The 13,584-nt window shown below is 45.0% G+C and overlaps 1 protein-coding gene across 1 annotated transcript in view; it reads right to left on the bottom strand.

The window, feature by feature from the left end:
* LOC143770104 (mannose-binding protein A-like) overlaps positions 1-13,584 on the bottom strand; it is a 202,554-nt gene that overhangs the window by 154,812 nt on the left and 34,158 nt on the right. The window contains exon 3 of the mRNA XM_077259368.1: positions 13,216-13,305. Within this exon, the coding sequence (XP_077115483.1) occupies positions 13,216-13,305 (90 nt within the window). The remainder of the gene's footprint in view (positions 1-13,215; positions 13,306-13,584) is intronic.

Genomic DNA, 13,584 nt, shown 5'->3' on the forward strand with positions numbered 1-13,584 from the left:
TTCGGTGAAACCCGACTTTGTGAAAAGTCGGGTGGGGTGAAATCGGACGATTATTGCGAAAACTCGGGGGAGACCGAAACCCGAAACCCAATGCAAGTCAATGGGGAATCAAAGTCGGCAGTGAGTGGAGGACAGGAAAACACCTTACAGTGCCCATTTTAATGCCAAAAACATCAATTCTTGTTACTTAAGCTTGTCAATCTTAATTTACCTTATAATAATAGTTAGGCATTGAAAATTGGGGGTCATTTGGCTAAAGTTGTGGGGGGGTAGGGCTGGCTCAAGTTTCTCATGGGCCCAGGAAACGCGGACTATGTCATGGCGGTGGAGCAGGGAGAGGTAAGTATTTAAACTTTGCAAGTGCTGTGATCTTGAGCAAGCAGGGGGTCCCACTCATTCGCATTGGCACTGGCACAGGGCCCCTCAAAATACGGCGGTGTGTTTGACGGCGGGGGCACCTCCCACCAGCAGAGACACTTTTGCATACTATGAGGGGCCCTGTGCCAGTGACGTCACCAACGAGTATGCCCCCCACCTGATGAAGGAACCTGCACTTTCATCTGCACCTTCCTCTTTGTCCCCGTGTAAGGTGGTATAGTATGCGGGAAGGGGAACCTGACTTTTAGCAGGGTCAGATTCTGGCTGTGTAGAGTGCAGGGAGAATGTAGTGGTCTGGGTCAATGTACCAGCAGACTCATCTAGCAGTGGCTGGGCAATGGGCAGGATGAGGAGGAAACACAGATATAGGCCCAAATAATAAAGTAGGCTAAATGCAGTTCAAAATTGTTTACAGGACTAAACAGGCGGCATTGCTTTGTTCAGTGGAGGAAAACTGTAATGAGTGGCAGACACAGTTAGTAGGCCCAAGTAATAAAGTGGGCCAAATGCAGTTCAAAATTGGTAACAGGAGTAAACAGGCAGCACTGCTTTGTTCAGTGGAGGAGAACAACAAGCAGCGGCAGACACCGTTAGTAGGCCTAACCAAACAAGTAGGCCAAATGCAGTTTAATATTCGAAACAGGATGAAAATTGCAGCTCAGCTTTGTTCAGTGGAGGAGAAAAGCAAGGAGCGGCAGACACCGTTAGTAGGCCCAACCAAACAAGTAAGCCAAATGCAGTTTAATATTCAAAACAGGATGAAAATTGCAGCTCAGCTTTGTTCAGTGGAGGAGAAAAGCAAAAGGCAGCAGACACCGTTAGTAGGCCCAACCAAACAAGTAGGCCAAATGCAGTTTAATATTCGAAACAGGAGGAAAATTGCGGCTCAGCTTTGTTCAGTGGAGGAGAACAACATGCAGCGGCAGACAACGTTATTAGGCCCAACCAAACAAGTAGGCCAAATGCAGTTTAATATTCGAAACAGGATGAAGATTGCGGCTCAGCTTTGTTCAGTGGAGGAGAACAACAAGCAGCGGCAGACACCGTTAGTAGGCCCAAGTAAACAAGTAGGCCAAATACAGTTTAATATTAGAAACAGGAGGAAAAATGCGGCTCAGATTTGTTCAGTGGAGGACAGCTGTATTAAGTGGCGCAGACAGACACAGGTAGTAGGCCTAAAATAAAAAAAGTAGGCTAAATGCAGTTCAAAATTGGTTACAGGAGTACACAGGCGGCATAGCTTTGTTCAGTGGAGAACAGCTGTAATGAGTGGCGGACACAGTTAGTAGGCCCAAAAAAGTAGGCTACATGCAGTTCAAAACTGGTAAAAGGACTAAACAGGCGGCAGAGCTTTGTGCAGTGGAGGACAGCTGTAATGAGTGGCAGACACAGTTAGTAAGCCCAAAAAAGTAGGCTACATGCAGTTCAAAACTGGTAAAAGGACTAAACAGGCGGCATAGCTTTGTGCAGTGGAGGACAGCTGTAATGAGTGGCGCAGACAGACACAGGTAGTAGGCCTAAAATAAAAAAGTAGGCTAAATGCAGTTCAAAATTGGTAACAGGAGTACACAGGCGGCATAGCTTTGTTCAGTGGAGGACAACTGTAAGTAGTGGCACAGACAGACACAGGTAGTAGGCCTAAAATAAAAAAGTAGGCTAAATGCAGTTCAAAATTGGTAACAGGAATACAAAGGCGGCATAGCTTTGTTCAGTGGAGGACAACTGTAAGGAGTGGCGTAGACAGACACATGTAGTAGGCCTAAAATAAAAAAGTAGGCTAAATGCAGTTCAAAATTGGTTACAGGAGTACATAGGCGGCATAGCTTTTTTCAGTGTAGGAAAACTGTAAGGAGTGGCTGACACAGTTAGTAGGCCAAAATAATAAAGTGAGCTAAATGTCTGCCAAAAAAATGTTCATAAATAAACAGGTGGCATAGCTAGGTACAGGGGTGGGCTCCTCTGCTGAGTAGCAGACTGAGCGCAAAGTATTAACTGGTCTAAATGGAGGCCAGGGCCCCTGTATATTTTTACTATCATCTATTATTTCAACAAATTTGTATTGTCAGTGTCATTGAAGGATTTAACAGTACAGACTACACTGTGGTGGAGCAGGGAGAGGTAAGTTTTGCAAGTGGTAGAGCACTGTTCAACCTGGGGGGAACACTCTCATGGGCGGCGGTACTGGCACAGGGCCCCTCATATTACGACGGTGTGTCTGACGTTGGTTGTGCACCACCACCATCAGAGACACTTAATTGTACTATGAGGGACCCTGTGCCAGTGCCGTCGCCCAAGAGTGGGCACACCCACCTGTCCAGGCAAACGGCACTCACACGGGTGCTTGCGCCAGGTGTTGACCACAGCCCTGTGGGGGGAGTCAGCCCATTTAGGGAGGTAAAAAAATGGCCTATGGTGGACATTCAGCAGCTGCAAATGGAGGAATTGGAGCAGTCAGTAAGAGGAGGCCAAAGCAAGACATTTTTCAGGCAAGCTACGTGTCAGCAGGGGAAGGTGGGGCAAAATCATTTGAAATCTATGATTGGTTCATTTTACTGAAGGTTAGATCATCAACATTTTGGGTAGCCAGACGAGTTCTTTTTTCGGTATTGGACCAGCAGCACTAAATACTCTTTCTGATAGCACACTAGCAGCAGGGCAAGCGAGCTCCTGTAATGCATATTCAGCCAATTCAGGCCAGATGTCTATTTTAGATGCCCAATAATCAAAGGGGAATGACCTGTGAGGGAGAACATCGATAAGGGAGGAAAAATAGTTCGTAACCATACCGGACAAATGCAGTCTCCCGTCACTTTGAATCGATGCAGCAGTACCTGTCGTGTCTGCGGTCATTGCGAAATCACTCCACAACCTGGTAATAAAACGCCTCTGTCCAACGCCACTTCTGATTTGTGCACCTCTAACACCTCTGCCATGTTGCCCCCTACAGCTCGTGTGAGAACCATCACCGCCGCTGTGTGCTGGGAATGCCTGAACCAAACGGTCTACAAGAGTTGCTTGTTTGGTAGCCAATATTTGCTCAAGGTTCTCATGTGGCATGATATTATGTAATTTTCCTTTTTTATCGTGGATCCAGGAGGCAGGCCAACCAGTAATCGTCATCGGTCATCATTTTTATAATGCGGGGGTCCCTTTTTAGGATACGCAAGGCATACTCAGCCATGTGGACCAATGTTCCAGGTGTCAATTCACTGCTTGTGCTGGGTTGGGGAGCACTTTCTTGCAAATCAACATCACTTGTCTCCCGCAAAAACCCTGTCCCTGACCTAGCAATGCCACCAGTTTCTATAGCCCCCTGAGAAGCATCCTCCCATAAATATTCATCCCCATCATCCTCCTCCTCCTCCTCTTCATCCACCACCTTGTCCAGGAGAGTTCCCAGAGCAGACAATGGCTGTCATCAAGGCTTCCCTCCTCCTCGGCTGCAGATGCCTGCTCCTTAATGTGCGTCAAACTTTGCATCAGCAGACGCATTAGTGGGATGCTCATGCTTATGATGGCGTCGTCTGCACTTACCAGCCGTGTGCATTCCTCAAAACACTGAAGGACTTGACAGAGGTCTTGTAGCTTCGACCTCTGCACACCTGACAACTCCATGTCTGCCATCCAACTGCCTGCCCGTGCATGTGTATCCTCCCATAAATACATTACAGCACGCCTCTGTTCGCATAGCCTCTGAAGCTTGTGCAGTAAGGAGTTCCACCTTGTTGCAACGTCGATTATTAGGCAGTGCTGGGGAAGATTCAGCGATCGCTGATGGTTCCGCATACAGCTGGAGTGTACGGGCGACCGGCGGATGTGCGAGCAAAGTCTTCGCACCTTCAGGAGCAGGGCTGGTAACCCCGGATAATTTTTCAGGAAGCACTGCACCACCAGGTTCAAGGTGTGAGCCAGGCAAGGTATGTGTTTCAGTTCTGAAAGGGCTATGGCAGCCATAAAATTCCTTCCATTATCACTGACTACCTTGCCTGCCTCAAGATATACACTGCTGAGCCATGACTGAGTTTCTTGCTGCAAGTACTCAGCCAGAACTTCCGCGGTGTGTCTGTTGTCACCCAAACACTTCATTTCCAACACAGCCTGCTGACACTTACCACTAGCTGTTCCATAATGGGACACCTCGTGTGCAACACTGACAGCTGCGGATGGAGTGGTCGTGCGACTGCGCTCTGTGGATGAGCTTTCGCTTCTGGAGGAGGAGGAGGAGGAGGAGGAGGAAGGGCGAACGCCTACAGCCAACTGTTTCCTAGACCATGGGCTAGGCAGAACTGTCCCACTATGGCTGTCCCCTGTGGACCCTGCATCCACCACATTAACCCAGTGTGCCGTGATGGACACGTAACGTCCCTGGCCATGCCTACTGTTCCATGCATCTGTTGTGAGGTGCACCTTTCTACTGACTGATTGCCTCACTGCATGGACAATGCGGTCTTTGACATGCTGGTGGAGGGCTGGGATGGCTTTTCTCGCAAAGAAGTGTCGACTGGGTAGGTCATAGCGTGGTACTGTGTAATCCATCAGGGCTTTGAAAGCTTCGCTTTCAACCAACCGGTAGGGCATCATCTCTAACGAGATTAGTCTAGCAATGTGGGCGTTCAAACCCTGTGTATACGGATGAGAGGATGAGTAGTTTATTTTCCTAACGAGAGTCTCTTGTAGGGTGAGCTGGACTGGAGAGGTGCATATGGTGGAACTAGCGGTGGTGGTGGTGGTGAACATGGCGGATTGAGAGAGGGTTGGTGATGGTATTCTTAATGTTGACCTACATACAGTGTTTCTACCAAAAACTTTGTGATTCCCTGACTGCTTTGGCCTTGCGACGATACTTCCACATTTGCTGCTGGTGGTGTCCTAACTGGTGGACTTACAGTGAGGGAAGTAATTTAGCATTGCCGACTACCTTCATTCTGAGCAGGTGCACCAACGGTATGGGACGTTTGGTAGTTAGTCCAGGCTTGCAAGTGCATGCTGGTTAAATGTCTACGCATGCATGTTGTATTTAATTTTAGGGGATTCTTCCCTCTGCTAAAGGTCTTTGAGCATTTCTTACAGATAACTTTGCACTGATCATTTGGATCTTGGTTAAAAAATTGCCACACTCCACTCTTCCTACTATGCAATACCTTTTCAGGCATAGCACGCTGAGCTACTTTCACCAGTTGGCCACGCTGTCCTAAAACTGTTTTTATGGTTGACAAACATTTTTGGCCTGAGACGGGCCTGCCACATGAAAGCTGTTGTGATTTTGATGGCTGCTGCGGATCATCCTCCTCCGCTTCTGAGCTACTGTCAGCGGCACCCTCTTCCCCCAATGGCTGCCAATCTGGGTCAACAACTGGGTCATCTATCACCTCCTCTTCAATAGCATGTGCACCTTTCTCTGTGTCACTGTGTAAGGTGCTATAGCGTTCGGGACAAGGCACCATAGTCTCATCAGGGTCAGTTTCTGGCTCAGTACACTGCGAGGGCAATGTAGTGATCTGAGTCAATGGAACAGCATAATAATCTAGTTGTGGCTGTGCATCAGTGCACTCCATGTCCGATTCATCTTGTAATGGGCTGTTAACAATTTCCCTTTCTAACCCAGGCACAGTATGTGTAAAGAGCTCCATGGAGTAACCTGTGGTGTCGCCTGACGCATCCTTCACTTTTGGTTTGGGTGAAGGACACAAAGAAGTGACTTGTTCCTGACCGGGAGCATCCACTGACGAATCGCTGCTTTTATATTTTGAACTGTCAGAATAGGAGGCAAAAGAGCTAGAGGCTGAGTGAGCAAGGAAAGCCAAAACTTTTTCCTGCTGCTCCGGCTTTAAAAGCGGTTTTTCTACTCCAAGATAAGGGAGCCTTCGAGGCCTTGTGTAGCCAGACGATGACGCTGGCTCAACACCTCCAGTCTTAGGTGCTATTTTGCTTTTCCCACTACCACCAGATGCTCCACCACCATCAGTACCAGCTGGCAACGACCGCCCACGGCCTCTTCCACCAGACTTCCTAATTTTTGGGAAAATGTAACCAAAATAACAACCGTTATATGGTACTGTAAAACAAGGTAGAAGGTGTATCTAAACTTGTTGAGAATATAAATCTCCCTTTTTTGGGTGGGAGACTGCAGCAAAACTCAGGCCCAGTGTTTTACACTACACAATGTAAGTGGCAGAACGTGGCTGGCAGATATATGACAAACAGAACTGACATAGATCCACTTAGTGGCAATTTAAATCTCCCTTTTTTGGGTGGGAGACTGCAGCAAAACTCAGGCCCAGTGTATTACACTACACAATGTAAGTGGCAGACCGTGGCTGGCAGATATACGACAAACAGAACTGACGTAGATCCACTTAGTGGCAATATAAATCTCCCTTTTTGGGGTGGGAGACTGCAGCAAAACTCAGGCCCAGTGTATTACAATACACAATGTAAATGGCAGAACGTGGCTGGCAGATATACGACAAACAGAACTGACGTAGATCCACTTAGTGGCAATTTAAATCTCCCTTTTTTGGGGGGGAGACTGCAGCAAAACTCAGGCTCAGTGTATTACACTACACAATGTAAGTGGCAGAACCTGGCTGGAAGATATATCAAAAAATACAAGGACTGTAGTACAATTTCAATCTCCCTTCAATGATCTCAGGACAAGTATGGCAGCCAGCAATAAAAAGGACTGCTGCACATAAAAGTGTGGACAAATAAACAAGATAACTGTGCAGAAAGGAGCAACAGGATTTTTGCTTTTAAAAAAGCAGTTGGTTTGCACAGCGGTGTACAAACAGCAATGCAGCTATCAGGGAGCCTTATAAGGCAGCGTAATAAGCTACAGAGCTGATGCACAAAAATCTAGCCTCCATTGTCCCTGCAAAGAAAAGTTGGTGTTGGACAGTGGAAATCGCCACAGCACAAGCGGTTTGGGGGTTAATCTTCCCTCCCTAATTATATGCCTGCTTCTGACGAAGCTGCAGCAACCTCTCCCTATGCTGAGATCGGCAGAAGTAAGATGGCGGTCGGCGTGCACGCCCCTTTATAGCCCCTGTGATGCCGCAGAAAGCAAGCCAATCACTGTCATGCCCTTCTCTAAGGCTAGTTTCACACTAGCCTTTGCAGCAGCTGCGGAGGGCTGCGGACTTCCTCCGGGAAGCCTCGCCCTCGGCCGCACCTGCGCCGCTAGCTCTGCCTGTTTCCGCATGCGGCCGGCAAGCGGCCTGTGTACCTATAGTTAACATTAGGTATGCAGGTCCTGCCGCAGTATGCGGATGCTTCCGCATGCGCCGTTTTGTCCATGCGGCGACCAGCGTACAACGCAGCTTGTAGCAATTTTTTTTTTTCGCATCATCAAAACGACGCATGCGGAAGCATCCGCATACTGCGGCACAACCTGCGTACCTAATGTTAACGATAGGTACACAGGCCGGCCGCATGCGGAAATAGGCGGAGCTAGCAGAGAAGGTGCGGCTGAGGGCAGGGCTTCACGGAGGAAGTCCGCAGCCCTCCGCAGCTGCTACAAACGCTAGTGTGAAACTAGCCTTAGATGGTGGGGACTGAGACCTATGTCATCACGTTGCCCACACTCTGCGTCCTCCTTCATTAGCTGAAAAATGGCAGTGAAAGCGTCATACGAAACGCGACTTTGGCGCGAAGATCACCAACCGCATGGCCGATCCCACACTGGGATCAGGTCGGGTTTCATGAAACCCGACTTTGCCGAAAGTCGGCGATTTTTGAATTTGCCCGATCCGTTTGGCTCAACCCTAGAGATAATGACTTTTGGATTTGCATTGGCTGTAAGCAATAATCATCAACATTAACAGAAATAAATACTAGAAATAAACACTGTTTATAATGATTCTATATAATATGTGATCAAACCAACAAGTCCTCAATTAATAAGAATGCCCATAAGCGAGGGCCAACACTTCCTACTAGTTTAACAAAACAAACTTATTCTTCATGCACCATATTCAAACACAAGGTGCAAGAAAAAATCTCTGGAAGTTGACACAAAATTATTTTTTTTTTTAAAACTACAATAGTTTATTTATTTATTCAAGACATGACAAAAAAAGTTCAGGAGTATGGTAAGTACTGGAAAAACAGAGGTTGAAAGAAGGATCACTACTATCATATATGGCAAACAATTTCAAATATCAGAGCATAACAGCAAATGGCAACCAATTCACAAATGGCAAATTATATTGATAAATTAACCCCTTAAGCCCCAAGGGTGGTTTGCACGTTAATGACCGGGCCAATTTTTACAATTCTGACCACTGTCCTTTATGAGGTTACAACTCTGGAACGCTTCAACGGATCCTGATGATTCTGACACTGTTTTCTCGTGACTAGTGTTGAGCGATACCTTCCGATATTTGAAAGTATCGGTATCGGATGGTATCGGCCGATATCCTAAAAATATCGGATATCGCCGATACTGATACCCGATACCAATACAAGTCAATGAGACACAAGTATCGGAAGGTATCCTGGATGGTTCCCAGGGTCTGAAGGAGAGGAAACTCTCCTTCAGGCCCTGGGATCCATATTCATGTGTAAAATAAAGAATAAAAATAAAAAATAGGGATATACTCACCCTCTGACGTGCCCTGGTAGTAACTGCTGTAACCGGCAGCCTCCGTTCCTAAGAATGAGCAAGTGAAGGACCCGCAATGACGTTGCGGCTTGTGATTGGTCGCGTGACCGCTCATGTCACCGCTCACGCGACCAATCACAAGCCGCGATGTCATCGCAGGTCCTTCACTCGCTCATCCTTAGGAACGGAGGCTGCCGGTTGCATGTCTGAGGTCCAGGCTCCGTCGGAGGGGTGAGTATATCCATATTTTTTATTTTTATTCTTTATTTTTTACATGAATATGGATCCCAGGGCCTGAAGGAGAGTCTCCTCTCCTCCAGACCCTGGGAACCATACATTGGGAACTTATGATTCCGATTTCCGATATCACAAAAATATCGGAACTCGGTATCGGAATTCCGATACCGCAAATATCGGCCGATACCCGATACTTGCGGTATCGGAATGCTCAACACTACTCGTGACATATTGTACTTCATGATAGTGGTAACATTTCTTCGATAAGACTTGCGTTTATTTGTGAAAAAAAAATGAACATTTAACTTTTTTTCACACACAATTTACTGCAGTTCCAATTTCCTTTTATTTTACCAAGGGTAACAGGAGAAAATGGACCCCAACAGTTGTAGACAGGAATTGAGATGGGACGCCATGTTGCGTTTGGAGAGCCACTGATGTGCCTAAACATTGAAACCCCCCACAAGTGACACCATTTTGGAAAGTAGACCCCCTAAGGAACTTATCTAGATGTGTGGTGAGCACTTTGACCCACCAAGTGCTTCACAAAAGTTTATAATGCAGAGCCGTAAAAATAAAAATTCATTTTTTTTCACAAAAATGATCTTTCGTCCCCAATTTTTTATTTTTCCAAGGGTAAGAGAAGAAATTGGACACCAAAAGTTGTTGTGCAATTTGTCCTGAGTAAGCTGATACCCCATATGTAGGGTTAAACCACTGTTTGGGTACATCGCAGAGCTCGGAAGGGAAGGAGCGCCGTTTGACTTTTCAATGCAAAATTGACTGGAATTGAGATGGGAAGCCATGTTGCGTTTGGAGAGCCACTGATGACTAAAATGACTAAGTGACTAAACATTGAAACCTCCCAAAAGTGACCCCATATTGGAAACTAGACCCCCTAATGAACTTATCTAGATATGTTGTGAGAACTTTGAACCCCCAAGTGTTTCACTGCAGTTTATAACACAGAGCCGTGAAAATAAAAAATCATCTTCCACAAAAATTATTTTTTAACCCCCAGTTTTGTATTTTCCCAAGGATAACAGGAGAAATTGGACCTAAAAAATTGTTGTCCAATTTGTCCTGAGTACGCTGATACCCCATATGAGGGGAGGAACCACCGTTTGGTTGCATGGCGGAGCTCAGAAGGGAAGGAGCGCCATTTGGAATGCAGACTTAGATGGATTGGTCTGCAGGCGTCACGTTGCATTTGCAGAGCGCCTGATGTAACTAAACAGCAGAAACCCCCCATAAGTGACCCATATTGGAAACTAGACCCCCCAAGGAACTTATCTAGATGTGTTGTGAGAACTTTGAACTCCCAAGTGTTTCACTACAGTTTATAACGCAGAGCCGTGAAAATAAAAAAAACATTTTTTTCCCACAAAAATGTTTTTTTAGCACCCAAATTTTTATTTTCTTAAGGGTAACAAGAGAAATTGGACCCCAAAAGTTGTTGTACAATTTGTCCTGAGTACGCTGATACCCCATATGTTGGGGTAAACCCCTGTTTGGGCGCACGGGAGAGCTCGGAAGGGAAGGAGCACTGTTTTACTTTTTCAACGCAGAATTGGCTGGAATTGAGATAGGTCGCAATGTCGCGTCTGGAGAGCCCCTGATGTGCCTAAACAGTGGAAACCCCAAATTCTAACTGAAACCCTCATCCTATCCCTAACCCTAGCGCTAACCCTAACCCTAACCCTAACCCTAGCCCTAATGGGAAAATGGAAATAAATAATTTTTTTTAATTTTATTATTTTTCCCTAACTAAGGGGGTGATGAAGGGGGGTTTGATTTACTATTTACAGCTCTTTTTTAGTGGATTTTTATGATTGGCAGCCGTCACACAATAAAAGACGCTTTTTATTCCAAAAAATAGTTTTTGCGTCTCCACATTTTGAGAGCTATAATTTTTTCATATTTTGGTCCACAGAGTCATGTGAGGTCTTGTTTTTTGTAGGACAAGTTGACGTTTTTATTGGTAACATTTTCGGGCATGTGACATTTTTTGATCACTTTTTATTCTGATTTTTGTGAGCAGAATGACCAAAAACCAGCTATTCATGAAATTCTTTTGGGGGTGCGTTTATACCGTTCCACGTTTGGTAAACTTGATAAAGCAGTTTTATTCTTCGGGTCAGTACGATTACAGTGATACCTCATTTATATCATTATTTTATGTTTTGGCGCTTTTATACGATAAAAACTATTTTATAACAAAAATAATTATTTTTGCATCGCTTTATTCTGAGAACTATAACTTTTTTATTTTTTCACTAATGATGCTGTATGGCGGCTCGTTTTTTGTGGGACAAGATGACGTTTTCAGAGGTACCATGGTTATTCATATCCGTCTTTTTGATCGCGTGTTATTCCACTTTTTGTTTTGGCGCTATGATAATAAAGTGTTGTTTTTTGCCTCGTTTTTTTTTTTTCTGCTTTCAATGAAGGGGTTAACTAGCGGGACAGTTTTAAAGGTCGGGTCATTACGGACACGGCGATACTAAATATGTGTACTTTTTTTATTATTTAGATAAAGAAATGTATTTATGGGAACAATATATATATATTTTTCTTTATTTAGGAATTTTTTTTTTTTTTTTTACACATGTGAATATTTTTTTTTTTACTTTATAACATTGTCCCGGGGGGGGCATCATATTATAGGGTCAGATCGCTGATCTGACACTTTGCAGGGCACTGTGTCAGTTGAGCAATCTGACATGCAGGGCTGCAGGCTTACCAGCGCTTGCTCTGAGCAGGCGCTGGTAAGCCACCTCCCTGCAGGACCCGGATGTAGCCCCGCGGCCATTTTGGATCCGGGTCCTGCAGGGAGGAGACGCTCCGTACAAGGTGAGCACATCGCCTTGTACCGAGGGTCTCAGGGAGCCCCCTCCCTGCGCGATGCTTCCCTGTACCACCGGAACGCTGCGATCATGTTTGATCGCAGTGTTCCGGGGGTTAATGTGCCAGGAGCGGTCCGTGACCGCTCTTGGCACATAGTGCCGGATGTCAGCTGCGATAGTCAGCTGACACTCGGCCGCGATCGGCCGTGCTCTCCCCGTGACCGTGTGGTCATACGGGCCCACCCCACCTCGACGGGATAGTACGTCATATGGGATTAAGGGGTTAAATATTAAATACTTATATCAAAATATTAATTAAAGTGCATAGTGCCAAGAAATTGTTTGCAGTATAATTATTACCATTAATATCACAATTGGCCAATTGAAAAAAATGCATGTATATAATGCCAACATCTAGGCAAACACAGCTGTACCAGGGTTTTAAGTACAAATCTATATGTGAATGTTTAAACTATACATATGTTATAAGGTGCCTTGTCCAGTCAAAATAAATACATGTTGCTGTTTATAAATCAAACCAGATTGTGTCCTGCAAAGTAGGAAATACAAAGTGGCCGATATGATTAATGAATGGAATTTTTAAACACCGCAAATAATTACCTGTAAGAATCAAAGTCTGCTGAGTGTGTTGGTATTAGGACCTAAGCCTCTCGCCCCAACGCGCACGTTTCGCTGCCCTGCTTCTTCGGGGGGCGTGTGACTATGCACTTTAATTAATATTTTGATATGAGTATTTATTATTTAATTTATCAATATAATTCGCCATTTATTAATTGGTTGCCATTTGGTGTTATGCTCTGATATTTGAAATTGTTTGCCATATATGATAGTAGTGATCCTTCTTTCAACCTCTGTTTTTCCAGCATTTTCCATATTCCTGAACATTTTTTTATTATGTATTGAATAAATTAATAAACTATTGTAGTTTTTTTTTTAAAAATTGAGTCAACTTCCAGAGATTTTTTTCTTGCGCCTTGTGTTTGAATATGGTTCAAGAATAAGGTTGTATAAAAAATATATGAGTTTCACTTTTTGAATTGAAGAACTGAAATAAGTTAACTTTTTGATGATATTCTAATTTTGTGAGAAGCACCTGTACATTGGAAAAAATATTTTGAAAGATTATGGTACCGGTAAATCCAGTATTTCCTCTAGGCCCTTCTTTTCCAGGTGGTCCGACATTGCCTCTTATTCCTGGAGTCCCTGGCTCTCCAGCAGGTCCTAAACAAAGCATACATACATTTTATATCTTGATTTTTCTTAGACTCTTTTGCTACTGTTGTACACTAGGATTATTCATAAAATTCGTGCAAAATAGTAACATGATTCCCAGCCAAACCAAGGTTTAGCAAATTTAGGCTGGGGTCACACTTGTGAGAGCAATGCGAGAAACTTGCGCGAGTCAAGTCAATACCCAGCACTGCCGCCGGCACTCGGGACCGAAGTGTGCGGTTGCATGTATTTCTATGCAGCTGAACGCTCTGGTCCCGAGTGTCGGCG

The sequence above is a fragment of the Ranitomeya variabilis genome, chromosome 4 (assembly GCF_051348905.1).
Source record: "Ranitomeya variabilis isolate aRanVar5 chromosome 4, aRanVar5.hap1, whole genome shotgun sequence".
NCBI classification, from domain to species: domain Eukaryota; kingdom Metazoa; phylum Chordata; class Amphibia; order Anura; family Dendrobatidae; genus Ranitomeya; species Ranitomeya variabilis.